Genomic DNA, 27,139 nt, shown 5'->3' with positions numbered 1-27,139 from the left:
CTATAACGTTACAGTTTTTCTTTCGTGTTTGAAGTAGTAGCTTAGCGCAAATAAAACCACAGACACAAGGAAGACAGACAAGACAAGACTTGTCCTTGTCTGTCTTCCTTGTGTCTGGTTTTATTTGCGCTAAGCTACTACTTCAAATATGGACGACCAACTAGCCCAACAGTCAACTCTTCTAGAATTTCTTTCGTGCTTTTGAAATACACATTGGCATCAAAATGCAGGAGCCATATGTGCCACGGTGCCGCTATAGACTTAAGTATTTGAGTATCTAATGCCAGCGCTACACAAGACGAGAGAACGACTTCAAAAACGAAAAGGTTATCACAAATACAATCACTATAAGAAATGCCGCATATTGAAAGAAAATACTTGTAACAACAACAAAAAAGACACACGCCATGACTTTATAAGTTCCATAACTTGATTTAGGGAAAACAGGTGGAAGGTGGTTTGATGGAAATTCAAGACGATGAGCAAAACGGGAACAAGTTGAAAGCGTGAGCCAACGTTTCGACAAGGGGACTTGAAACACCTTGAAGAAGGCAAGTACACTTGTCGAAACGATGGCTGCTGCTTTCACCTTGTTCTCGTTATGCTCATCGTAACTTGATTTAGTTATTCATGGCCTACAAGAATAGTATACGCTTGCGTATGGAAAACGAAAACTATGTATAAACTCTGAAAGCAGAAGCATGGATGCGGAACCATAAAGAAACATTTTTTTTTGTCTCACAGAAACTTACGAGGCGTGCTAGCACGCATGCATATTTTTTTTTGCGTGGAAAGAATTAGCGCTGGCAGATAGACGCGGGCAACACCATATTCCTCTTGTCTCCCTGTGCCAGTGCTGTAGGGATTTCTATGCATGTTTACAAACATTCCCACCACACAGCTGTTCTAATGTACCCCTCCCAGTCTGACCCCTTGCCTTCTAAAGAATACTGTCGTGCTTAGCAGCGCCTGACAACTACATATTTCACAATGGTCTGGCAAATCGCCGTCACACTTATTACACACGGCCAGGTTGTGCTTTTCTAGACCGCTCATTAAAACAACGTCCACTTTATTCAGTGTATTCCCGGCCCCAGCTCAAAGCAAATATTAATGAAGTTTTACTTCCCTTTGCTGAGCGAAAATTCGTCCTGGACGGATGTCGAACCCAAGACAAACGCCTTTGCTTCAAGTGTTCGTGTGCTTTCAGCGGTCGATTATTTCACCCTCACTCTGAAATTTCCTACTCTCAGTTCACTCAGATCTTAGAGCGACGGCTCTGGAAAGGCGTTTGTTCCGGATTCCAACCACGGACTAGGACAAATTTTTCTGCAACTTCAAAGCTTTCGTTCTGAGAAATATGTATGGTTTTTCTTCGTAGCTTCGCTCTACGCTCATGTATACGATATTTTTTTTCTTTCCTAATGTTTCGCCCCATGACATCGAGGCCTCGCGTTGCATAGCGAGCCCTCGTATCCGAGTGCACTGATGCCTTCAGGCAGCATGTGTGGGTTTATTAGCCAGTTGTCTTCACCCAAAAAGATCACATGCACGTGACACCTACAACAAAAATGGATGTTCCACAGCCGCCGTCGAGGTCGTGAGGTGTTGCGCTGACTAACAATCGCAGGTTTAGTTCTAGTAGATAAACGTGAATACCCCAAAAAGTGTAGAGTAAAAAGGCGCCGGGGTAGTTCACTCGGTAAGAGCATCGTACGCGTAATGCGAAGACGTGGGTTCGTGGCCCACATGCCGCCATTTGTTTTTTCAACCGCTTTCATTTCCACTAATTTGTAATTTCTTTACTTCAAATAATAAGTTCTGCAGTGAAGAGGAATGCCGGGCGATACAGCCACATCGCCAGTCGCTCGGGAGGCGCGAGCTCGAGATTGCCGGGACTGTTCTTATTGTGACGCGGCCAACGCTGCCTGCTGCTCCCTTGTCTTGTGCTTTGTTCGAATTAGGTTTTGGTAGAGTTACGCGGTTTTCCCCACCCTGCAATTACGCAATCGAACTCTGCCGTCCGTCATGCCTGACGACGCCAGCCAGACATCCCCACCAGTTTCACCCGCCATCTTATGTGCCGTTGCCCAGCGTCAGCGGGATCTTGACATCTTCAGCGGCACTAATTAGAAACTCGTTGAAGGTTGGCTGGCGCTGTGTGAAAGAGCGAGCACCACCAACCAATGGGACGATCCCCAAATGCTCTACAACGCGATCTTCCATTTATTGGGCGTCGCCCAGCTGTTGCCTAAAAACTACGACGCCAATCTCCGCACGTGGTCTACCAGCAACGTGTAAGTTTTCAGCCTCCCTGGCGTGCGCAAGCTTCGCATTCAACAACGCCTACTAAGCTGATCCCAGCAAACTGCCGCAATGTTCGCCAGCTATATGGAGGACACCGTCGACTTCTGCGGTTGTGTCGACGCGACAAAGGCGGAGGCGTTCGAGGTACGTCACATCATGAAAAGCTTTTCTGACGATACCTTTCATATGTTGTCAAAAAGGCCCTGGTACTGTTTCTCAGATCACTGAGCTTTGCCAGAGTTTCGACGAGCTCTGCAGACAGCGTCATCTCAAGCGGCGCCCACCTGTGTCCGACGACACCCGCGCGAGCAAGGTCACCCCTCCTGACATTGACTCCTTGATTTGCTATCTAAAGAAGTTCGTCCGCTCTGAGGTCGCTCGTCAGTTTTCGCTGCTGTCCTCAGCCGCGTAAGCACCTTCGCATTCGACTGCCCACCTTCACAACATCATACATCAGCAAGTAGGCACAGCTGTGCCTTCTGTCCGCGAGACACCAGCAATGCCGCCTCCCGTTGCCTATACCGAGGTGAATGAACCTCTCAGCTTTGCCGAAGCTATCGCATTGCCACCACCTCAGCCATATGCGCCATTTCCATCAGCCGTGCCACTCACTTCGTTTCCCCAACGTACCCACACATCAGTGGCGTACTCCTTACAACGGGCCAGTATGTTTTGCGTGTGACCATATTGCACGATTCTGCCGCCGCCGCGCGACATCTTAGCGCCGTAGCTTCGACTACGATTCATATGTTTCACCGTGCCCGTTGTCCTCGGCATCTCGGAACCCCAGCCAGGGATCTTGATACTCGGACCACCGTCCTCTTGCTGATCGCCGTTCGCCATCGCCTCAATGCTTTCACCCTTGCGTCGTCGTCCTACGCCGGAACGGGAAAACTAATCGTCACAGTTCCATAGGCAGGAACTGCGTCACCCACGAAAAGTCCAAGGCTTCTCCCTTCTTCGACTAATGTGATGCATATATATGTGGATGGTGCCGCTGCACTCACCCTCAGCGCCGCAGTTTCACTTCTTAGTGTCAAACTTTGCCGTTTGCTCAGAAAGGCTGCGATGCCAGTGTCAAACGTGTCACTTCGTAATGCAAAGAAAGGTTAAGGCGTACAGATACGGACACAAGAGTATCCGTGTCTGCAGGCCTTACCCCTTATTTGCATTATGAATCCTTACCAACTAGCTCAGCTTTCTGTCCTAAGTGTGACTTCGTACTGCCAGCCCAGCACAGACCGCATCACGCCGGCGGCTGCATGCACTGCTCGCATTGTGATCAAAGGTCTCCTCTACATTGTCGAATTTTTAACACTAAGCTCTTGTTGCCATGATATTATTTTGGGCGGGGACTTTCCGCTAATAAAGCCCTCATCGACTGTTCTTGTGCTGAAGTGTAATTTCAAACGCTTTGAGATGTCCCGCTTCTTGACGCTCGTGAAGTTAAAATATTTGTTGCAGAAGACGTTGCAATTCCACCGCACTCCTCTGCCAATTTACCGCGGTGTCATACAACGTTGTAGCTGATGCAAATGCGATTTTCACGCCATCTGCCATTTTCCTTCATCGAAAATGTTCCCCGCTGCATTTTGCTCGTATACAACATATTATCATGTCCTCTGACTTTGCTTAGTGGGGAACATGTTGGCCACCTTCAGTATGTCGCTGCCGTCATTGACATGCGAACTTGTTCCATCACCACTCAAGAGGTCACCGGAATGACCTGGAAGCCCGCGCAAGAGCCGACTTCGAACGATGTTCTAAATAGCTCCATCTCCAACACATTGACTGTTTCCCAACGCGCCCAGTTTCTGCTCCTTCTCGACAAGTTCCGTTATTTTTTTCACTGCCAGCCTGTTTGCCTTGGCCGCACGCCATCAATTTGTTACCGCATCGACACTGGTGCCAATGTACCACTGCGACAAAGACCATACCGTGTGTCCGCGACAGAGCGCGGTGTTACCGATGACGAAGAAGCCGATATTCTCAAGCGCGGCGTCATCCAGCCTTCGAATAGCCCCTGCTCATCCCCAGTTGTTCTTGTTAAGAAGTGTGATGGATCGATTCGTTTCTTTGTCAGTTACCGTCGACAAAATCGCTCGCATACAATTTTCCGGAGAATTGGCTATGCCTTTGACTGCCTTCAAGGCGCAGACTTGTTCTAGTCTATTGACTTACGCAGCGGCTATTGACAACTCACCATGGCGCCAAGTTTCACATCTAAAATTTCTTTTGTCACGCCGGATGCCCTTTATGAATTTCACGTCATGTCCTTCGGGCTTTGCCGCGCCCCCGCGACATTGACGTGTCTGTCTCATGTACAAGCTTTTGCGTGGTCTCAAGTGGAAAACGTGCCTGTGCTACTTTGATGATGCGGTTACTTTTCCACTCGAGTTTTTCATACATCTCTGTAGGCTAAAAGTGTTGTAGTGCCTAACTGGTGCTGGCCTTCAGCGCAACCTGAAGAAATACCGATTTGGCATAAGTCAGCTCATCATCCTTGGTCATGTGGTACGTAAAGACGGTATCCTTCCTGACGCCGCCATGTCTCTTGCAGTTGCTGATATTCCCAAACCTTCCTCCATAAAAGAACTTCGCAGCTTCATTAGCCTCTGTTCTTACTTTCGTCGCTACATTTAGAACATTGCTTCTATCAACGGTCCCTTGAATTAGCTTATACGGAGCGTCTCGAACAATTACGCCTGGTCGTCCGCCTGTGACAATGCCTTCCAACAGCTGCGCCATCTACTAACCTCGCCGCCGATACTGCATCACAGTTCGCACCAAAGTACACGGCGACACCAGCGGTGTTAGACTCGGCGCTGTGCTCGAGGCAAGCCTGGCTTCGACGAGTACGCCATTGCATACGCAAACCGCACCCTCACCAAAACAGAGATGAATTATTTCGTTAGGGCTAAGGAATGTTTCGCCATCATCTGGGCACTTGGTAAATTTAGATCTTATCTATATGACCGTAACTTCGGCGTAATTACAGACGGCCATGTGCTTTGTTGGCAGTGCATGTTGAAGGACCCCTTAGGCCGATCAGCACGCTGCACTTTGCAGTTGCAAGGTTTCGACATGCGCGTTGACTACAGGTCTGGCCGCCACCACACCAACGCTGACACGCTGTCACGTTCGCTCGTGTCAACCGAAGGGGCTACCTGCCTGTCTGCCGTTCCCAAGGTACTTTCATTCCCAGCAGGCTGCGACATGGCTTTGGAGCAATGCAAGGATGCCTGGATAAGCCCTCTTCTTCGCTTCCAAACTAATCGACTTTTATTCCACCTTACGGAGCTTTTCGCCGTCAAGCCTCTCGCTTCAAAATAAGGGATGACATTCTATATTGTTGGAGCTATCTGTCCGATGGCCGCAAGTGGCTGCTGGTCATACACCGACGTCTTCGTGGTGAAATATATTCTGCCTATCACGCTGACCCACAGACTGCGCATGCGTGTGTATTGAAAACGTACGCCCAACTTCGCTCCAGGTTTTACTCGCATGGCACGCTCACCATCGTGTACAAATACATTCGAACGTACCCTCAGTGCCAACACCGCATGGTTCCTGCTCAGCATGTCTCTTGTCCACTCCAGCCAATTCCGTGCCCTGCCAGGCCCTTCGACCGCACAGGCATTCGTCTGTACGGACCACTTCCGAACACGGCTTCCGGAAACCGCTGGGCAGTCGTCGCCATCGATAATCTCAAGAAACAGCCGCTCAGCCTGCTGTCACAACCCGTAATATGGCATCCTTCCTTCTACGAAACTTCATTCTTTGTCACGGCACACCTCGCGAACTTTTGAGCGATAGAGGGCGTGTTTTTCTCCGAAGTTGTAAACGCGCTCCTTGCTGAATGTCACATCGTTCATCGCACCACCAGCGCCTACCATCCTCAATATAATGGTTTCACGGTAAGACTGAACCAGACTTTTGGCGACAGAGTCCTCAAATACGTTGTCTCTGATCACATTGATTGACACCTTATTTTGGTGGTCACAATATACGCCTGCAACACTATGTCACAGGCGACCACAGGTTTCCCCATCCTTTCTCTTGTACGGCCTCGAGCCTTCGACCACACACGGCACCATTATTCTGCACCGACCCGACTCATCTGAATGCCGACCCATCTCTGGAGCTTCCCGCCGCGCCGAGGAATGTCGTCAGCTCGCCCGCTCCGCCACAACCGTTGACGTTGACAACCATTGACGTTGACGAAAAAATTTGACGTGATGATGACCGTACGCCTTGTAACTTCCTTCCAGACTCCCTTGTATGGCTTTGGGTTCGAGCTGTCCCAGCTGGCCTCTCCTCCAAGCTTGCCTCTGGATATCAAGGTCCCTACCGTGTCGTAGCGCGGACATCGCCTGTGAACTATATCGTCGAGCCTGTCATGCCATCTGCAGGCCAACGCTGTCGTGGTCGCGAAACCGTCCACGTACAGCGCCTTAAGCCATATTATGACCCACTCATACTATGGTAACCATCAGTTGCTAGGATGGTTCCTATTCCGATTGGGGGAGGGGTGATTGTAGTGAAGAGGAATGCCCGGCACTGCCGCCTCATCGCCAGTCGTCGTAGGTGCGAGCTCGAGGTTGCCCGGGGCTACTCCTGTTTAAATGCTACCAACGCTGTCTGCTGCTCTCTTGTCCTCTCCTTTCGTAATTTCCCCTATGCTGTCCTTGATGTCTGTTTGTTGGCTTCTTATGATATGACTAATGAAAATCGGGCCCTCACTTTCCTTTCTTTTCGCTCAATACATAGCGAGGCCTCGAATCCGGGGGCATTCTTGCCTTCAGACAGCATGTAATTATTAACCAGTTGCGTTCATTCAGAAAGATCACGTACACGTGACGCCTACGACAAAATAAGATGTTTCACATCCGCCGTCAAGGCCGTGAGGTGTGGCGCTCGCTGGCTAACACTCCCAGGTTTATTTCTAGTAGATACACATAAATACCTTAGAAAGTGGATGGGAAAGCGGCGCCGCGGTAGCTCAACTGGTAAGTGCATCGTACACGTATTGTGAAGACGTGGGTTTGTGCCCCATGTAGAGCCAGTTGTTTTTTCATTCACTTTCATTTCCGATAATTTATACCCTAATTCAATCAGAAGTCCAAGTATGATATTCTTATAGTATTGGTTTGTTGGCTTCTTATGATAAAGGCGAAAACATATGGTACTAAGGACCACGAGGATGGTCCTGAAGTCTTGAACAGCAACAAATTCCCATTTCAGAATTCCGATGAACCAACATATTAATGCAAAGCACTGGCCACACGCAGAAAGATGTCTTACGCATACTACTACGAGACTTGTTGCTTTGTCTTAAGGTAGACAGGGATGGGCGAGAACTAGACAACATTGGGAACGTCTTGAAAGGACAAGCTTACGGCATAGCGAGACTTTTGGTATTTTGGAATTCTCCCCGCATTGATGATGCCATTAAGGAATGCCGCTATTGCTTCGAGCTGGCAAACAATAGCCGCATGGGACATCTTTTCGCTAGACGTCTGAACGCCGCTATTACGTGTGTGTACAAGAACCGAACCGCCTGTCCCCTTTTTCCGCCTTCAGGAGAACTGGTACGTACTGTATACAGCAGTTCTAGCATCATGAAGTTGAAGTATTGGCTTCGGCTGTTCTTTCCAGTGCCTAGAAATGTTTAGCAGAGCTTCAGTTTTCGTAGCTGGCATCGTCTAAGTTCTACATATGTTATCTAAGTTGTTAGCTAAATTTGGGGGTGGGAAAAACGATGAACGCAGTTGACAGGGGCGCTGTCACGGCGTTTGCAGGCATGATCGGTATTCCGAGCGCTAGCCTGGGCTGCTTCATGGGCGGCTACGTGGTTTCCAAGCTGAACCTGAGCTGCGCCAACATCATACGCATGTGCATACTCATCTCGGTGTTGAACTGGTTCGTATTCTACTCGCTGCTCATCTCCTGCCCGAACCAGCGCTTCGAGGGCATCGACATTGAGAACAAGATGTGAGTGCTGTGGGTCCCCCTGCAAGCGCAGTGTGTGCCAGTGCCACTAACACTCGCGGACGTCTTCCCCGCGGCTACGGAGGGAAACTTACGTGAGGAAAATAGCACGCACGACAGCGCTCCTGAAAATAGTCCCGAGGTTTCATTCTACGCCTTCAAGCTAGGATCGCCGATTTCGTGCGCGTTTGTCTGAAGGAGTATTGGGACGACATTTTCAACTCCCTATTGCTCACGCGAATTGAAGTTCATGGGCCTGCAAACCACATAAAAATACTGGCAAGCCATGAACTGGCGTTAATAATTTAATAAAAAAAGGGATTTTCTACGAACCGGGGGCCGAATCCACAAGGCTTTTAGTTCGTAAGTGCTATTATTGATGGGCTGGCCATTTTTTTTAAATTATATGCCCAGCATCAGTGTTGGCGGAAATTTTCTCTTATGAACAGTTCTATCAGATGACATTTTTTTGGGAATACGGGCCCAGTTCCCGTTTGGCTACCCAGGATGTGAATGTTTCGTGAACTCAGGGAAGAGGACATCGCGACGTTCAGGCGCATCCTTCGGCTCACTTGGTCGTCGGATGTGGTGTTAAATTGTGCCGCGCAATATGTGCAGCATATGTCAGTATTTCTACTTGCTGAGGAACAGGGAACACTACTAGCCTCACTGCATGATTGCGAAAAGTTTTTGCGTTGACAGACCCCAACACAGAAGGTACACATGGAACGCTTTGTGTGCCGGTGTCCATCAGCGCAAAACTTTTTCGCAATGCATTACCGGCTCGTCAACACCGCGACTCTGAATGCACCAATTTCATATGTTAAGAAATGCAAAACACCACTGAGCGCTAAACTTTTCTGCTTTGCACTTCCGCGTTTCGGAAAGTGCGGTACCATCGCAAGGAGCAAACTACGCTGAATCAGTATAGATCCGAGTGACCGCAACACTAAACTGCTTAAAACTGCCGGACTAGTCGGCGCAGTGACACGTGCGTGAAAGTTCCGCCTCCGTCCCTGTACTTTCCCCTTTCATTGCGCATATTTCCCTAGGATAATTATTAGGGGGAACTATGGCACTAGTGTCTACGGGAGCTACAAGCTTGGCGGTTCAGCGAGCATGGGAAGGATGGTCACAGTACACGTATTTCCCTAAACTTCCTGCTTCTGGCTTCAAACTTCTTTGTGACTGCAAATTGACTGAGTATAGACCACCTTGCCATTTTGCTTTCAGACACCCTTGAAATATTCGTTTTTTTTTTCTCCACAGAAATAGAGCTGGCAAGGAAGGCATGACGAGCCACGGTAGTGAGACAAAGCAGGCGCTCGCAAGTTTTCAGCAGCCTTCATGTGCGGCTAATTACAAATATCGCAGCTTTGGGACTACAGGTCGTACCTCTGCTTAACTCGATCACGCCCCTTACTTATCGCGATTTTAGAAAAAAAAGACGTGGTGTGTAATGCGTAAGTCGCACCGTAGTATAAGACGCACTTAGATCACCTTGGTCGGCATGATACCAACGCACGCTTTACTTACGCATTTCAAAGCATTCAATTTCCGTCAACAAACTTTTTGACCAGCCACTAATTTTAGCAGAAAGAAGTAACATTACATTTAGGTGCAGAAAATCAACATTTCTTGCACTTCTATTGTAGCCATCGAAGGCCTCATCCTCCGACGCAGTCAGACAGTTCAGCTGTTAGGGCCGGGAGTTTGGTTGGGTCATCGTCGTCGGCTTCTGAGTAACATTTAGGGGATGTTGTAGGAACGTAGCATTTGAAAATGTAGAAAGGTCTTGTGCGAGCCACCTTGAAAACACGTATTACTTTTTTGCATAGCAGGCTGACAGTGCACGGGATCCACATTTCCTTGGAGCCGTAGGGTCACTACTGCTAAGGCGCATGCGAAACTGCCGGTAGCACAGTTTCCAACAAAAATCGCTCGGCAAAACTCGAGGAAGGTTAGGTTAGACAAACCCGTGGTGGCTGACCACTTCCGTGGCAGCCGAACGATTGCGCTGCGATAGTTGCGTCTAGTAATTTTTTTGCAGGAGACTTCGTGCTCTATACATAGCCTTCAAGACCGGGTGGGGGCGCGCGGTGTCAGTGCGCGTCGCCTGATCTCTGAGGCCATGTTCTATAGAGAGCATCGCGCGAGTGTGCCCCCGTCACTCTGTCGCCTCCTCCTCCTCCTCCTCCTCGCCGCAGGGTACTCACGCCCAAGTGCAGCAGCGAATGCATGTGTCCGCTCAGCTTTAATCCCATCTGTGGTCGGGACTCCAAGATGTACACGTCACCATGCCTGGCCGGCTGTCGCAACGAGACCCAGGACGTCAAGGCCTCAACCACGGTCAGTGGCTCGGTCGCACGAGTGCCCGCTGTCGGGGAGCTTTCGCCGACCCGTGTTTGGCAACATTGCGCACCGCCGTTTTCGGAACACCGAAGTAGAGGACGGCGCGTAGTTTCGCACAAATGTTGCTAGATGGAAAAAAATGGCGCCAGTGCTCTAGGCGAGCGTTAAGTATGGCGTGTGGGCCAGAGTATCCAGAGTGGGGATGCACCTCTATAACCTTTCTCTCTGTGCACCAGGTTTTCCTGAAAAAGCGCAAATAGTGAAAACTACTGTTATCCATAAAGGGAGTGCCGCGTCAAATTTGCCTTGATTTCGAGCAATCTCCATTATTCCGATAACAGAAAAGAATAGAGAAGAGAAAATTAGACAAGTTCGTAGGGAATAAATCTGTCTGATCTAATTGTAGGTTGGGATTCCGACAGCAAATATGCACATAAATAGCACTGATGAAATAAAAGGGCATTAGAAATAGCGCATTTGCAGCAGAATAATTGGTTCTTGGTATATATGTAGATTTTCGATAGCATTTGACCTACGCAATGAACATCACGAGAACGGCGACATTATGTAATCAGAAGAACAGACCAGCATTACTAGAATCCTGCCTGAAACACCGAAAACGGGTTGCTTGTTAAGGACAACGTGCATTCTGAACTAGCATCCCTCTTATCTGGTGCACCAGAAGGAAGAATTTTGGGGCCTCTGCTGTTCCTTCTGTACATTCACACTAATACTAATTTCTTGCCGTCATTGCAGAAAATATTATAGTACGCTGACGATATAACATGCTGATTTCAAGTAAAACGGAACGTCAACTATGCATTACAGGCAATTATTTTCTAAAATAATTAAGGCAATGGGCACTGAAAATTGCCAAATGATTATTCAACATAAAAGCAATTCGAGTTTGCTTATACCGAAAAAAGACTATATATGGCTCCAACTTTTATCTTACTTTAGACAATAGTAAAATGAAGATTGTACAAGCCGTAAAATACTTGGGTGTAGTTTCTGCTGAATCCTTTCGTTTGGTCCATAGTATAAGATTAAGAATAAATAGAATATATTATATAGTGGATCGCCATAAACGCGTACTATAGTTCAACAAGCAATGATTCTGGCATGCTATTGTTATACATGGCAAATAATTTGTTACTCATACAACGTGGGCGAAACAACAAAACAAAATGAACTGAAAATTCTTCTTGCTCATAAAGGAGCGACACTTTTATTCGCAAACTTGGTGATAGTACCAGCCCACACTCACCCAGACTTCATTGCGTTTGATTTTATCAATTTCACCGTGCTGGATCACTGTAACTAACTGATAATGTACAAAATCGCAGCTCTTGGTAATAATAACATTCTCGTTTTCTCTTTGAAACTAAATCGTTCCATGCTTGCTTGCAATTCGCGACATCCTGTTCAACGATGTAAACATTTTTGTCCTACTTCATATCACCGCAAGTCGCCACCATACGCTTTAATGAGGTATATCCTAAAATTCCTAATGAAAATAAAACTTGGAGGACTCTTAAGCTTCGAATTTAAGAGTGTAACGGGAAAGCATTCAAAGATCTCTGACCGCTTCACACGCTTCCTGACAACTGGAGCCCATGTGACTGTAAGGTTTTCCCGGAAACGTTGGCGTCTAGCACTGTGCACGAAGACAAGCTTTCTGGCTCTTTATTTTCTCTCCTCCTACGCCTGCGCGGAAGCGAGCGCCATCTGGATTGTTTTGCAAGGAGCCGAGCGGAGCGCGCCGCACTCTGAATGGTAGGAACGCTGGAAAAGAGGCTTGTGCTTGAGTTTCCTCTGAGCAGGATTATGTAATCTCGTATATTCAAATTGCAATCCGACGCTATCGTATCTGTAGGTTCTGTGTAAGTTGTACTTTACAAATTTTTTGACGCATTCTTTTTTAGTAATTCAGTTCGGTAACTCCTATGCGACACGCGGAGGGCCTGCGTGGTTCGGTATGCGTCGCTCGGTATGATTTTTCGCTCACGAGACGGCCGACGCCGACGCCTGACGCCGACAGTAGCTTTTCTGTGGCACAGGGCCCTTAACGGTAGCCCGTTAATGTTTGTGTGGAACAGATCTCAAAGGCGACACTGATTAACCATCTTTACTTATTTGAGAAAGTTCAGTAGTTCAGACTGTTAACAAAGTGTTTATTGACAATGTTGGCAATACCCTGACAGAGCACTGTTTTACTAACCAATGTTGTAATTGTTCTGCCATCACTTATGTGATTGCTTATGCTATCAGTCTGCTGAAGTCAGTTTGTTACCGTAGAAATATTCACGTGAAATAATTGTGCTTTTTATTTGCACTCTGCTTTATTTGACCGAATAAAGCAAACCTGATTCACCAATCACAATCACAAGCTATGTCACGGGGTGTTTGATATAGCTGTATTTCTGTGGAAGTTGCTACTGGTATCAGGAGACATTGAAACAAACCCCGGCCCTGAACTAAATTGCTTCTGATATGAAAGAAATAAAGGAAGAACGTCTTGCAGATAGAGAGACCAAGTTAGATACCATAGCATTTCTAGAAAATAAAGTACAATCTTGTCAGACCGAGATTTGCCGCATGAGTCTCGTAATAGAAACCATGGAACAAAAAATCGATGACAGAAGCAGGAGAGCTAAATAATAGTTTATGGCACACCGGAATTGTAAGAAGAAACGAGCGGCAATCTTGAACAGATAGTTAGCACAGATATCGTGCAAGATATCCTAGAGCTGGACCCAGTACCATAGAACGCATACACCGGTTAGGCAGACCGCAAGCGAAAAAGACTAGGCCGGTAATTTTTAAACTTCTAAATTCCAGCGACAAATCGGCAATATTGAAAAAAAAGGTTTTAAACTTAAAGGCTCAAAACTCGCCATTGGGGAAGATTTTTCTCCTAAAATTGGGGACATTAGAAAGAAACTGTGGAACAGTGCCAAAGAAAATCGCGAATAACACGACAAAGTCTCCCTCGCCTTTGACAAACTGTACATTAACAGTCGCACCTTTGTTTGGTACGACGAAACCAATGACAAAGTACCCCTTAAAAAAAAACGAAGCGGTATCAAGCAAAATAAACGGCCCGCCAATGACGTAGAGAAGAGCTCGATAAGACAACTAACAATCATAAATGTAAATGCAAGAAGCTTACTAAACAAAATATAATCTTTCGAAAACCTGTTAAATGATCGCGAACCTGATATAGTCGCCGTCACGGAAACGTGGCTTTCACAAGAAATTTCCAGCCATGAAATCATTCCGCCGAGCTATTCAGTCATTTGCAAAGATCGAGGTTCCCGTGGCGGTGGCATAGATCTTGTGATAAAGAAAAAACTCACATTTGTTTGATGCCAGATCTGTCAGGTCAGCGCGCTTTGCAGACTTCTTTATAACAATACTGCTATTTGTGTAGGTTGCTTCTATAGAAGCCCCTCTTCTGATGATGAGAGCATTTCTGCCATTCATGAGTTTTTACACCGATATGCTAACAACTTTAGAATTATCCTTATGGGAGACTTTAACCTTCCGGACGTGTACTGGTTAACTATGCATCACACATCATCATCTTCAGAAATTCTGGTTCACCTCATGTTATCATTTAAACCTCACCTTATAATCCTGAAACCGACGCGTAAGCAAAGTTCAGCAAACAATATCCTTGACCTTATACTAATCAGCGATCATTTTTCAGGGCACGAAGCACGGACCGAAGTTATTGAAGGCATTTCAGATCACAACATCCCGTTATGCTTGTAGCTTCTGGACTGCTCGATAAGAACACGTTGTAGTACATCTATAGTACCCAACTTCGAGAAGGCGGATGAGGCCAGCATACTAACCCACCTTGCGCACGAATTTCAAGCGTTTACTGAAATAACATCCGACCCGTCAATCGATGTGAACACAGCCTGGCTTCATCTTAAGAATATGGTTTCCTACTGCGTAACTAAATATGTTCCGTTAAAAAACAAGCGACCACAAAGAACAAGCCCATGGATAACTTGGGAAGTCATCCACGCAAAGCGTCATGTAGAAAGGATACGTAACTCTATTAAAAATCATGGATGATGCCCATCCGAAACTACTAAACTAGCATGCGCAGTAGCACATTTTCGACAGACAGCCAAAGAAGCCAAGGAACATTATTTTCATGTAACGCTGCCTAACTTTCTGACAAACAGACCTCAGTGATTCTGGAACCATTTTCACCCTACTAAAGACACGTTATCGGATTTGTCTCCTGAGAAAAAACCTAACAGTGCTAATGCGTACAATAGCTATTTTTGCTCGAACTTCACAAAAGATGACGGCACTCTTTCAGACTTGAGTAGCGGTTCAACATCGCGCATCGATCCTTTAATCATACCTGACGCGGGTATCCTTAACATCTTGCTCACCCTTGACCCTAAAGAATCATGCGGACCAGATGACATTCCAAACCATTTTTTAAAGAGATACGCAGGGTGGTGCAGCCGATATTTGGGCTTCATATTTCGAAAATCCCTATCACAATCACCTTACCCGATGAAAGGAAAAACGCGAAAATCATCCCAATACATAAAACAGGAGATATCTCATTGCCCTCTAATTATCGACCAATATCTCTCACTAGCACTGCTTGCAAGATGCTCGAGCATGTCATCCTTAAACACCTAACAATCTTTCTTGACCCTCATAACTTTTTAACGCCACACCAGCACGGATTCCGCCATGGATTGTCAACCGTCACGCAGCTTACGGAAGTTGTGCATGACCTCGAATTTAACACCAACAATTGTAGCCAGACTGATATAATATTATTAGACCTTTCAAAAGCGTTTGATCGTGTATGCCACAGTAAATTATTAACCAAATTGTGAGGTTTTATTGGGAAGGGGGAAATTTTAGACTGGGTAACAGGTTTCTTAAAAAGCCGGACGCAATTCGTACTATTTCAGCATGTGGAACCTGCGACAGTACCTGTCACATCAGGCGTTCCCCAAGGATCCGTGTTGGTGCCACTGTTATTTTTAATTTTCATTAACGGCATGACCACAAGTATTGACTGTAACATCAAACTGTTTGCTGATGACTGCATGCACCATCTAGCAAACAATTAACACCTACGAAGATCATGTTTCGCTTAGCAACTCACTAGACCAGCTAAATGAATGGTGCAAAAAATGGCAAATGACTATAAACGCAACTAAATCAGTTTGCATGACGGTAACAAGGAAAAAAATGGCCTTATGACTACTTTCCGTATTTTATTAACGGGTACCATGCTAACAAAAGTTGATCAGCATAAATACTTAGGCATCTCTCTAACTTTTGTCCTGAGATGGGACGCGCACATTGCCAACATGGCCTCGAAGGCATTATGCAAGCTATTTTATCTCCGAAGATGTCTCCGCCTCGCACCCACGTCGACTAAGCTTCTCGCGTATACTACTTTCGTTAGACCGGTTTTGGAGTACGCTAACACAGTTTGGTTTCCCCACTCAGTAATTAATATAACGAATCTGGAAAAAATGCAGCGAAAAGCGCTGCGGTTTATTTGCAAGTATAAGCGCACAGATTCACCCACTAACTTGCGGCCATATCGGTTTTAGCGACGCTATCATCAAGAAAGAAGCAAGCACAGCTAAAATGTTTAGTTAGCTTGATTCACAACTATTATAAGATAGACCTAACAAAATGTTTTTCGCAGTCACGATCATCGAGACAAACATGTACATGCTTTAACAGAATATTCATGCCTTTATGACACATTCATGCACTCTTATTTCCCCCTCGTGATAAGGGAATGGAATCGCCTCGATCCTTCAGTAATTTCTGCATACTCATTATCTCAGTTCACATCACGGTTAGAATCCATATCAAGCAATCAGTAACGCAGTCTTATTCACATAATATGCTTTGCAACTCTTGTAAGCCATGCTGACCGTCGTGAAGGTTTTTACTGTTATTTTTGTTCCCGTTTTCTCTCCTTTTCATGATGTATTCTCTATATGGCTGTGCATGTCTCCTAGATATGTGATATCTATATTTGTTTTTTTTTATGTAATCTTACATTGTTCCTTAGCATTCCTTGCTTGGCTTATTGACACGCAAATTGTACGTGGACGTTTATTACCATGTATTTCATTTTTGTATTTCCACCTGCTATGGTCCCTGACGGTAGTGGCAGTATTGAAAATACATAAATAAAGAAATTACCGGTGCTGCGGTTTTGTAATTTGTGTCTGCAAAGCACTTGTCCGAATGACGTGTGGCCCACGGGCTCTGGCTGGTTCTCAGGCTGCAACAAGGCACATCTAGCTGAGCGTCCGCTCTATAGGAACTCTGTGCCATTAAAGGAAATTAATCTGTATCTGTATCGTCACATGGATTTGCGAAATTTCGCTTTTGCCATTGAGCGACTTCATCACTTATAAAACGAAACATCTTGCAAGCCCTGTCAGCCTTTTCTGACCATATTTAGGTGTTGCTGTCCTTCTGAATAGCTCATACTCAGGATAGCACTATCATATTTGCTATACTGCTAGGTGTCCTGCTTCATAGCCTTGGTTCTTACGAAATTACTCAGTGATAAAATAATTAATACCTAAGTATGATCATTGAAGCAAATATAAGTCATCAAGAGCACAATTTCTTTAATGAAGCAACCTTTTTTTTCGGCTTTCGCAGGGTTTAAGGCTTCCCGAATCCCCTTGGTCGGTATTTGTGTTTCGCGCTTGGCGGTCATGTAAAGTGCCGTTTGCAGTTGCACTGTCTATGTGCAGAATCGGCCAGCTATGGTCGGTGTGCCGATCTTGGAGTTAGTTAGTTAGTTAAATGGGTGTTTAATGACGCAAAAGCGGCTAAGGCAATGCTGCGCCAAGCACGATCTTTGATACAGTGTCACAAGCAAAGGGGGTCAATGCCGGAAACAGAGAACATGCGGACTGTCTTTTTTTGAATTTTCTTTTGAAGAGAACGCCCAAGTTGCACAAAAGGCGTCTTAAAGTTAACAGTCTTAGGTACCTCCCTTTCCCACGGTCTCGCAGTCGGTACTTGGCGGTTGCAATTCAACCGGCGTTACTGAGGCCGCGTGCTCATGCGCAACCGGTTGTGGGGCGTGTTCGTCGCCTGCAGTAAATACATCCTGTCAATAAAAAAATAACTCGCAGTCTCGCCCGACAGGCGAAGCATCGATTGCGATAGCAAATGAGTGGGTCGCTGTAAGATGCGGGACTGGGAGGGCGCCGCATTTCGAAGAAACAGCGACTTGGAGTACTTAAAGGAGCCCTGAACCGACTTGTATCGAAGGGGAGGAATGCATTTGAAGCTAAAGCAGGCTATTGCAGAAATACTTTGCCGCAAAAAATTACTTCAATGCATTCAGCAGAAGCGAAGTTATTGGCAAATAATCGAACACACTCTTTGCTGTGCTGCCGCTCTTTCTTCAATGCCTTGCACTGCGAAGACTACGGCGTAGCGGTGCACGCCCACAGCGCCCCGCCTTCTAGATGTCACCATGGCACGCAGTTAAGGTTTGCTTTTGGATGTTAACTTAGATGCCACTACTTCCCATTTTGGTGCCCACGACGCACCTGACGTAAGCCAAACGTGGTTGCCCTCAGCGAGGCGCAATGCACTTAGCCGGCGTTGCCAGCGCACTCGTGGCGGCACACCGCGGCGGCCGCGGTATCTGCACTGCGTACATGCTACGTGGAAGACCGCAGCTACACAGCTACATGCAGCTGCAGTGCGTATGCGCAGCGTTAGCTTTTTGCGTGACAAGGTTTGAGCGCGTGCTCGCGCTTATTTGCTACAGTCTGACCGTGCTACGTGGTGCGGACACACGCTCTGGCCAGCTTAACTTAACAAGCTTAACTTAACCAGTTTAACTTAACCAGCTTAACCAGCTTAACCGACGGATAGTAGCCACATGCAAACTGCGCATTTATGAAGCGCCATCAATTAGTCTGCCAAGGCGTCTGGCCAGGAGCGGCCAGGAGTGAGCACGCGCTGGCAAGCGCGCGTGTGGTCTAACCTTTAGTTCCGCGTGCTTCGAGGCCAGTTGAGTGTTCAAAACTTGCCGAAATTAGCGAGGCCCGCTACGACACCTTCAAGCAGGATGGCCAAAGTTTGTATTACTACGCGGGCGGCCGCGACCGAGAGTACATGAGCAGGCTATAGCCGACTTCTTCCGGAAGCACGTAACTATTATCGACATTCGAAAGCAAATTTTTGCTTACCTAATCCTGTTTATTGAACTTCGTTAATAAATATACACACTACGAGTAGCAAAAAGTGCGCTGATCCAGACAACATTATTGATTGGCGTTAGTTCTTGCCCAAAGCAACCGCGTGTGGAATCCGCTTTATGACGAAACAAAGCGTCCAGAAGAGAATGAGAAGTAGGCTTCTGTTGAAAAGAGAGTGTTTGAGAGAAAGGATACTTCGCGCCCCGAATGCGAGCTTCACGCACCGCGTACTGCAGCAAAACTTGGCTGAAATGTTCACAGCAGCGTATGATACTTCTATCCGCAGACTACTGGGGGTTGGTTTATGACCACTTAATATGTGTCATTTGGTCGGCGTTGAACTTCAATCAACCTCTGCCATGATAACTTGGGTAACTTGGTAAGTACCGGTAGGGGTGCACCGCTCTTCAGTTAACGTTTTCGATGCCAACTTGAGTAAAGAGGTACATGCAATCGGTATGAGCCGCTGTACGATCACAAAAAGGATCCCTTAATTTTATCCTACACTGAGTGGCATCGAACCCACTTCACAAGGGTTTCTCAAGGATAGCAACCCGATGCATTATCGGTCTGCGCCACAAAGCAACCGGATGTGTGTCGTTTTCCAAAGGACGCCTTCCATGCCATCACCTTAGCGAGATGCTTCATGAATGCACTGGCTATGTGTAACTCTCCTATAAACTTCTAGTGCCACTGAGTGTGAAGAAAGCGAGGGAAGAATTGTTGGGAGCTTGGTTGATTGGAGGCAAGGAATACACATTCTGACGGTTTCAGCACGGGAAGTCGACTGGCTTTATTCAAAGGTAAAAGCGGTTTTGCAGAATGGCTGTGGTGGCGCCCCAGTCAGGGAGGCGTCTGGGTTCCAAGAAAGAGCAGGAGGCAGTGATCCCCCACGGCGAGGCACGGCCAGGTAAACTGGCTTTCCGCGGAGCGGTGACAACGTATAGACGGCTGGTCGCTACACAATCATTCGCGCTCGAACGCGCAGGCGCACCATGCTTATCGTCTGGGAGGCATAACGCAGACTACTCGGTAGTGTGACTAGATGACGCAGCGTGTCGGGAAAGAAGCGCAAGAAAGGAGTTTGGTGGCCGCAAAACGCGTTTCTCAGCATTCGTTCGCACCGGCGCGCCGTGCATTTCGGAGGCCATGCGCAAGCCTCGCGGCGGCGGCGCTAGATGGCGCGAAGCGTTCTTAATTAGGCGAGCGCAAAAGAGGAGTCCGGCTGCAGTACACGCCTCATGCGGAAACTCGTTTCGACTGCGCCAACGCGTGTTGTCGCAACGTTGGTTGAATGCTACCGCATTACCATCGAAAGTCGACGGGACATGGCTTCTGTCATAATTTATTTATTTATTTATTTCGCAATACCTCGAAAAGAAGTTATTGCGTGGAACTATAATGCGTCATACGCGTGAGTTAAATTCCTTTATTGCAGTGGCGGCACGTTTCCAACGCTATTATGCTAAGTCAAGCGTGACGCTTGCCCGCAGCTCTACACTGATTGCGACTGCATCGAATTAGAAGGCGTCCACAACGACACCGAACACGTGGTGGAGGCCGAGCGGGTGCGCTGTACGCAGGAGTGCTCCGCCTACACCTTCTACATGGCGGCCACATTCGTTTGCCTCTTCAGCACCTTCTACATCAGCGCGCCGGGCATCAGCGTCACCATCAGGTGGGCTTCTGTACAACCAATACTGTGAGACGGTGTTGCCGGTTGCTAGAATTGTGGAACACGTTTCCCGCGCGAATTTTAAGGAGCGCGCCGTGTGCTTTCTCTCGTGCAGGTATGAAGTGCTTTGCAAGCTAGAAGACTGTGGGGTACGCATGTGGCGCGCCTGCTCTAACGGTAAGACCGGAAAGTGCCTAAATAACAGGTTAACGAGCGGCCGCGTTCAACGAGAGCCTACAGAGGAGCGACATCATCTATAGCTAATCAGTGTCGAAGGTACCATTAAATAACTTCCTTATTTCAGAGCACAGGTGTCCCACATCAGCGCGAGTGTTAAACGCGTTCCCTATTTGAAGCATTTTGCATCGAGAACTGCGGGAACAAGGACACTTGAATTAGTTGATTTGTGTTCATAATTTAAAAACGAAACAGCGCTACATTTAACAGATGAGGCTAAAGAAAAGGCCGTTTTAGAGCTGTTTCGTAATGTATCCATTTAGTGCAGTCGTCCGGGTCTCCTCAGCATTTTTGCCAAACTAGCGATCGACACATCTCAATCGTGGGGCTTCACGCTGGGCCATGCAGAGTTGAGGGTCTTCCGTTGCCAGCAGCACGTGAATTCCTTTGGTAATTACTTGCACGCTGTGCTTAGGCTTTAGCGCATAATCATTCTGAAGGCTTGAACAATATTGTTTTTTGTAAGGTCGTGTTTGATCGGCGTAATCGTAGTTGGCCATGGAGCGAAATGTGAAAGTAAACACCTAACCCCACTTTCACTGTCGGCGACATGTTGGTCAGCACAGTCCGTGAACAACCCACATGACGTGTTTACCGCTGAGGAAGGGTAAACCACTAGGTGCCACTAGGTTTTCATATGTGCAATAAACAAGTCATGCAATAAATACCAACTACGCTAAGTCCATGTTTTTCTACAGTTCAAATAGCCTGTTTGACCTAACTACACATTCGGCTACTTTGAATCGTCTTTAGACGTGCAGCACTGTTCTAAACTGTCTTTTTCTACACGCTAATTTTTATGTGCAGGTGCGTCACGCCAAAGCAGAAGTCGTTCGCCTTAGGTGTACAGTGGGCCTGCATACGTCTCCTAGGTAAGGCATTTCGTTCTCCTCCATTATGGAGGGTACAAGCGGCCATCCTTGATGGCATTATTGGGGTGTGCTGGGCACCACTCTCCCCCTTTCTCCTCCTCCCCACCCCCCCACATCCTGGATGACAAAAACTTATGCAAATCCAACGCACACGTTGATATCGAGGTGAAGCGAAGGTGAAGCGGCCACTTAAATGCTGTGAAAGCAAATACAGTCCGTACAAGTTTCTTTGTTGTGATTCTATGCAACTGATAATGTCACGCAATGTTTGTGCACTATCGAGTTCACAAGCTATGTGGAATGTAAACAGCAGTTTATGCAAATACGCAGTGCTAGACGCTGACGCAGCGAACCGTGTCGTGAGGGCGAAAGCGATGCTTGTTGCTTGTTCTAGAAAGAATGCCGAGGAGACACGTAAGGGTGCACCGGCGATTATTCCAAAAACACACCTACCCTAGTCCGGTCGTCTTACATCACTGCTACCCAGGATTATACCCAACCCATGCGTGGAAAGCGTGTGGACAGAGAGCAATGCTGCGACACCTGCTCTTGGAATGTGCCGGCAACAACGGTACTGAAACCGCCACCGTTCGCGACGCGTTCATAACCGCGGCCATTGTCAGCGTACGGGAAGCCGCTAGCTCGCTTCTTCCCGACGCCGTCCCACCTGCGGGGGCCGCCGGGGGCCTTCTCCGTCGGCGTCGCCGCCGCTGGGAGGCGGCTCTCAAGAGTTCGTAGTTGGAAGGCCAGCTCTGTGCCGTCCGGCAAGCCGAAGATGCCGGCCGAATCCAAGGGCTTCGACCCGCCACTTGAGGCCACCACAACCAAAACTGCTGGACCATCCTTTTCAACAAACAATTTTCTTCATCGGCGATTACGGTGCTCCCTAATGCGAAATTTGAGCGCAGCTCCGTACGTGCTTTCATTTCGCGACACATTGGTTGGCGCCAACAATCCGTCTCGTGCGGCAGGTTGAAAACGGGGCGAAGTGCGGTGGAACTGCCTCACTACACTGGTAATCGCGAGAGGCAACGCGTGGGTGACCCGCGTGAGCGGTTCACAGCAGCAGCCATCCCGACAGACCCCCCCGACGACGCGCGCTGCTTTCTCCATCGTCGCCGTACTACGCTTTTCTTCTCACGCTTTCGCACGTAGTCTCCTCCTCCGCTTTCTGCCTCACGGCACCGCTGCACTCTCCTCTCCCGCTTTCCTCCTCGCGTCTTTCATCCCCCGCTGCGGTCCGCGTTCGTTGTTTCAACCGTCGCTGCGCTCGTTCAATCTCTTACGCCGATGCTCGCCGCAGGAACGGGCGACTAGGTGGTGCGCTCTAAAAAAAAAGTACGCTGCGAAAGGACAGGCCGACTTTACGTTCGCTCGACCGAATGCTGCAATTGACGCTCGACTCGATCGATCGTCGTTCTTTCCGTGCAACGGCAAACTGAACTGAAAGTTTCGCCCTCCGCCCTAAAAACGCAGGCACCATTCCGGCTCCGCTCATCTTCGGCAAGGCAGTGGACATGGCCTGCGAGATCTGGTCGTCCGTGTTCGACGGCGACACGAACGACTCCGGCCACTGCGCCGTCTACAACAACGCGGCGTTGAGCCGCAACATGGCCGCCATGCTCGTGCTGCTCAAGACCATGTCGGTGGTGCTCTTCGCGTGCGCCAGCTTCACCTACCAGCCGACGACGACGACAACATCGTCTCCCACATAAAACCGCCGAAGCGCGCCATTCAGGCTGCTCACGTTTACTGCGCTCGTGCGACATCCGCTTGCTAGTAGTTAGTGGGCGGGCCGGCCGCGTCGCCGGTGCCAGAAAGAACGCGCAGGCGCATGTATGTGTAAGCACATCGCGAAATACTCGTAGGTACCAGCGATGTTCTTTTTCTAATTGATCCAACTTTAAAAAGCACGATTTAAAGGAAAACTTTCTTTGCCTAGCCCCTGGTCTATGGCGGGGGGGTGGAGGACGTTTCTCGTCGAGTTGACGGGGCATTCTCGAGGCAACGTAATCAGCCTGTATAGCTGTCCGTATTGCCCCTACAGGTGTGCCGCTGACTGGCTTTGTTCCCTACGGCATTATGCGCAGTCAAACAAGACATTGTACCTCATATTCTTACTGAAAAAAAAAATACACGTGCATTGGGATAAAGGAAATTTTATTTATTTATGGATGCTGCAACTCCGACACTTAAAATTGATGCAGGGTGGTTTACACCACAAATAGAAAGCACAAGAACATGAAGAATGCAGGTTTGAGCATAGCGTCGGCTTAAAACAGTAAAATATATTAACTAATATAAATATAAATATACATACATACACACACATATATATATATATATATATATATATATATATATATATATATATATATATATATATATATATATATATATATTAGTAAGATAAATATAGTACATTTGTACAGGAAACAACACGTGTTTTAAATTTTAACGTAATGTAGTGAATATTTAGTCATTGGTCTGTTGAGCCATTCACAACTGTAAATTTGCACCGGTATGTGAAAAACGGTACTGATTGTGTGTTGTTGCCCGCGCCTTAATCAGATATATGAGATATCGAACTTATGCTGCTGTATTGATATTGCTTACTTATACCCTCCTCCCACTGTTGCTCGTATCAGCAGATTGAACTTAACCCTGGTCATTGCCGTCGTTCTGCAGTAACGCAAACTGCAGATGACCTTATGTCTACTCTACACGAATTAGGAGCGGGACAACTGTCCCTCCTGAACGAAATGGAAGCCATCCGAACCAAATTGTCCCTTAACGACACAACATTCGAAGGTATAAAGAACCGGATTGCGAAAATTGGACAAGGCTGTTCTTCAATCGCTGCAATAGGGCTAAAAGTGTATGACATTCAGAGTCTATCGCTGAAGTAAACGTCGGCGATGTCGCCGAGCTTACGTCGAGAATGAACAGCTGTGAGGACAGGGCGCGTCGCCCGAGCGTGGTGTTCTATGGTCCAACAGATTGGAACCGCTAAACACGGGTCCAGTCTGAGGCTCTCGGAAATCCAGGGTTACAAAATCAATCTTGATACTGTCGTTCGATCAGATGACATTGAACATGCTCGCCGAAGAGGAATCTCTTAAAGGTAATGAAAATAAAAGAATCATAGTAAAATTTTCTGATTTAAACGCTAAAAAAAAGTAACGCGTTCTGTCAGGTTTATCTAAAATAAAAAAAGCTCTGGTATTAGAATTCTACTCCCCGAATACTCACCAAACACTCGTCTCGCCCGTTAACAACCTACGGTATTTAAAAAACCTCAGTAGAAACCGGTGGCCAATGAGACTTCACTATGATAAATAAACAGTCGCGAGCTGCACTTGCATCTATGATCATTTTGCGCAAAGAGTTACTCCACAATCACCATATCTATCTACTAATAGTAGAACAGTAACCCCTTCATGTCCGCTGCCTATTGTTTACAACAGAAGCGTGCTGCCTAAATGCGATTACACTGGAAGACTCATCAGCACCTCTGTTAGCAGCATTCGCATGCTAACGCAAACTTGATTAAACTCGTCAACAGATAATTCGGAACCGCCTTCTCGACGTTTCATGTGACATTTTGTGACGTCCGTGTGGAAGGACGAGGCAGTGGTGTGTTAACAGCTACGAATCACCATTTCTACTGTCACGCACTTGACATATCTTCCCCGTCGGAAATTCGTTTTGTAATCACGAAAAGTCCCGATGAACCTAATAACTTTAGAGTATGCTATCGCTCTTCCGATGCTAATACCAGCTATATGACACATTTTCGCGGAACTCTTTGTAAAATAACACTATCATACCCAAAGGCTCCTATCCTACTATTCGGCGGCTTAGATTTTCCTGACTTAACATGGTCTAATCCTGCTAACACAACCACAAAATAACAACATCGCAAGTGAATTCGTCAACACGTGACTTATGCTCGAATTATCGCCACTCGTTATAGCACCAGACAAAGCCTTCATTCCACGAGCGCTCTCCATCTTTTCGCCTCCTATGCAGATAACCTATTTGCCTCTTACTTTCTTACTCAGACTAAGCGATCACGCTATAATACATGGTTCTTACCCTTCAAGGTTTACGCATCCTAGGAAAGTGAAAAAAAAAAACACGTTTTACGAAAAGGGGACTATGCCGCATTTACCGAAGAATTATCAAAAATTCGCTATCTCTTCTTCGATCAAATACCTAGGCGTTAAGTTCAGTACCGCTGATTGATTTTTAAAGATAATTACTGCAGGTCATAAGAACGTATATTCATGTTATGACTGTGACGGAACGTCTATCTCCGTCCAGGTTTAAAAGACGCTAAAACGCCTCAACAACAGGAAAAAAGGGCTTTTACAAATCTTTAGACAATCTAAAAACTCGATGTTTTGGTAAAAGTAAGAACTCCGCGATGATGCCTTCCAATCACTCACTCACAAGACTAAACGTGCATTTTTTCGTATCACACTTCCAGCCAGGCTATTCAACAGCCCCGCCAATTTCTTAAATTTCTTAAGCCGAAACCACAGAAACAATTATAGTCTTTTGATGAAGATAATGCCCCTATTACCGACGAAGATGCCGCTTCAGAATTTTATGCTGCATTTCGTTCTGTATACACAACGAAGCTTGACGATGACATCCTATATTCCCCGAACTTCCGCTACGCTTTAATTTCAGAAATTGAACCTAACGGTAGCATTAAATTAATAATTCTCTTAAGCTTACATTTTCTGCCGGAACATATGGAACACAAAAGTGGTTACACGTGTCATTTTCTCTGCCATATTTCAAGAGATGTCGCTGTTTTCTGGAGTGGCGACACTGGATTGGAAATTAGGTAATATCATTTCGGTTCCCTAAACATATCCGTCTTTAGGGAACCGAAATGATATTACCTAATAGAGTTCAGGTAATAGATATTACTATTAGATATTAATAGATATTACCTTTAGAGTTCAGGCAGATAGATGTTATCCGTCTATCTGCCTGAACTCTACAGGTATTTGTCTCACTAGTGCTTGTTCTAAGCTGAGGAACCACATTCTTATTATAGGGTTTCTCCAGCCCAAAGATTTTTCACATAATCTCAGCATGTATTTTTTGAAATCGCTTTCTTGTTAAAGACAACTTGGCATTTTGATTAATGACATCAGCTCCAATGTTGACCTCAACATACCTAATGATGCGTTATTTTTAGATCTTGAAAAAGGCTTTGACAAAGTCCCACAAACCAGGATACTAATAAAACTTTAGCATTTAAATCTTGATCACCTAGTTTCTAACTGGATATGTGAACGTTTAGCTATTCGACAGCAATTTGTGTTTGTGGATAACCACTGCTCTTCTAATTCTCATGTACATTCCGGTGTCCCACAAGGCACCGTCCTGGGCACCCTTCTGTTCTTAATATATATATCTTCTAGTCTATCTAA

The 27,139-nt window shown here is 46.6% G+C and overlaps 1 protein-coding gene across 1 annotated transcript in view; it reads left to right on the top strand.

The window, feature by feature from the left end:
* Positions 1-23,614, top strand: part of LOC135914617 (solute carrier organic anion transporter family member 4A1-like) — a 58,951-nt gene extending 35,337 nt beyond the window's left edge. The window contains exons 7-11 of the mRNA XM_065447543.2: positions 8,109-8,301; positions 10,506-10,647; positions 20,396-20,580; positions 21,622-21,686; positions 23,163-23,614. Of these exons, the coding sequence (XP_065303615.2) occupies positions 8,109-8,301; positions 10,506-10,647; positions 20,396-20,580; positions 21,622-21,686; positions 23,163-23,401 (824 nt within the window). The 3' untranslated portion in view covers positions 23,402-23,614. The remainder of the gene's footprint in view (positions 1-8,108; positions 8,302-10,505; positions 10,648-20,395; positions 20,581-21,621; positions 21,687-23,162) is intronic.
* The last annotated feature ends 3,525 nt before the right edge of the window (positions 23,615-27,139 follow it).

The sequence above is a fragment of the Dermacentor albipictus genome, chromosome 9 (genome assembly GCF_038994185.2).
Source record: "Dermacentor albipictus isolate Rhodes 1998 colony chromosome 9, USDA_Dalb.pri_finalv2, whole genome shotgun sequence".
NCBI lineage: Eukaryota > Metazoa > Arthropoda > Arachnida > Ixodida > Ixodidae > Dermacentor > Dermacentor albipictus.
The sequence above is the reverse complement of the archived record's forward strand: the minus strand, read 5'-3'. Positions and strand labels throughout refer to the sequence as shown.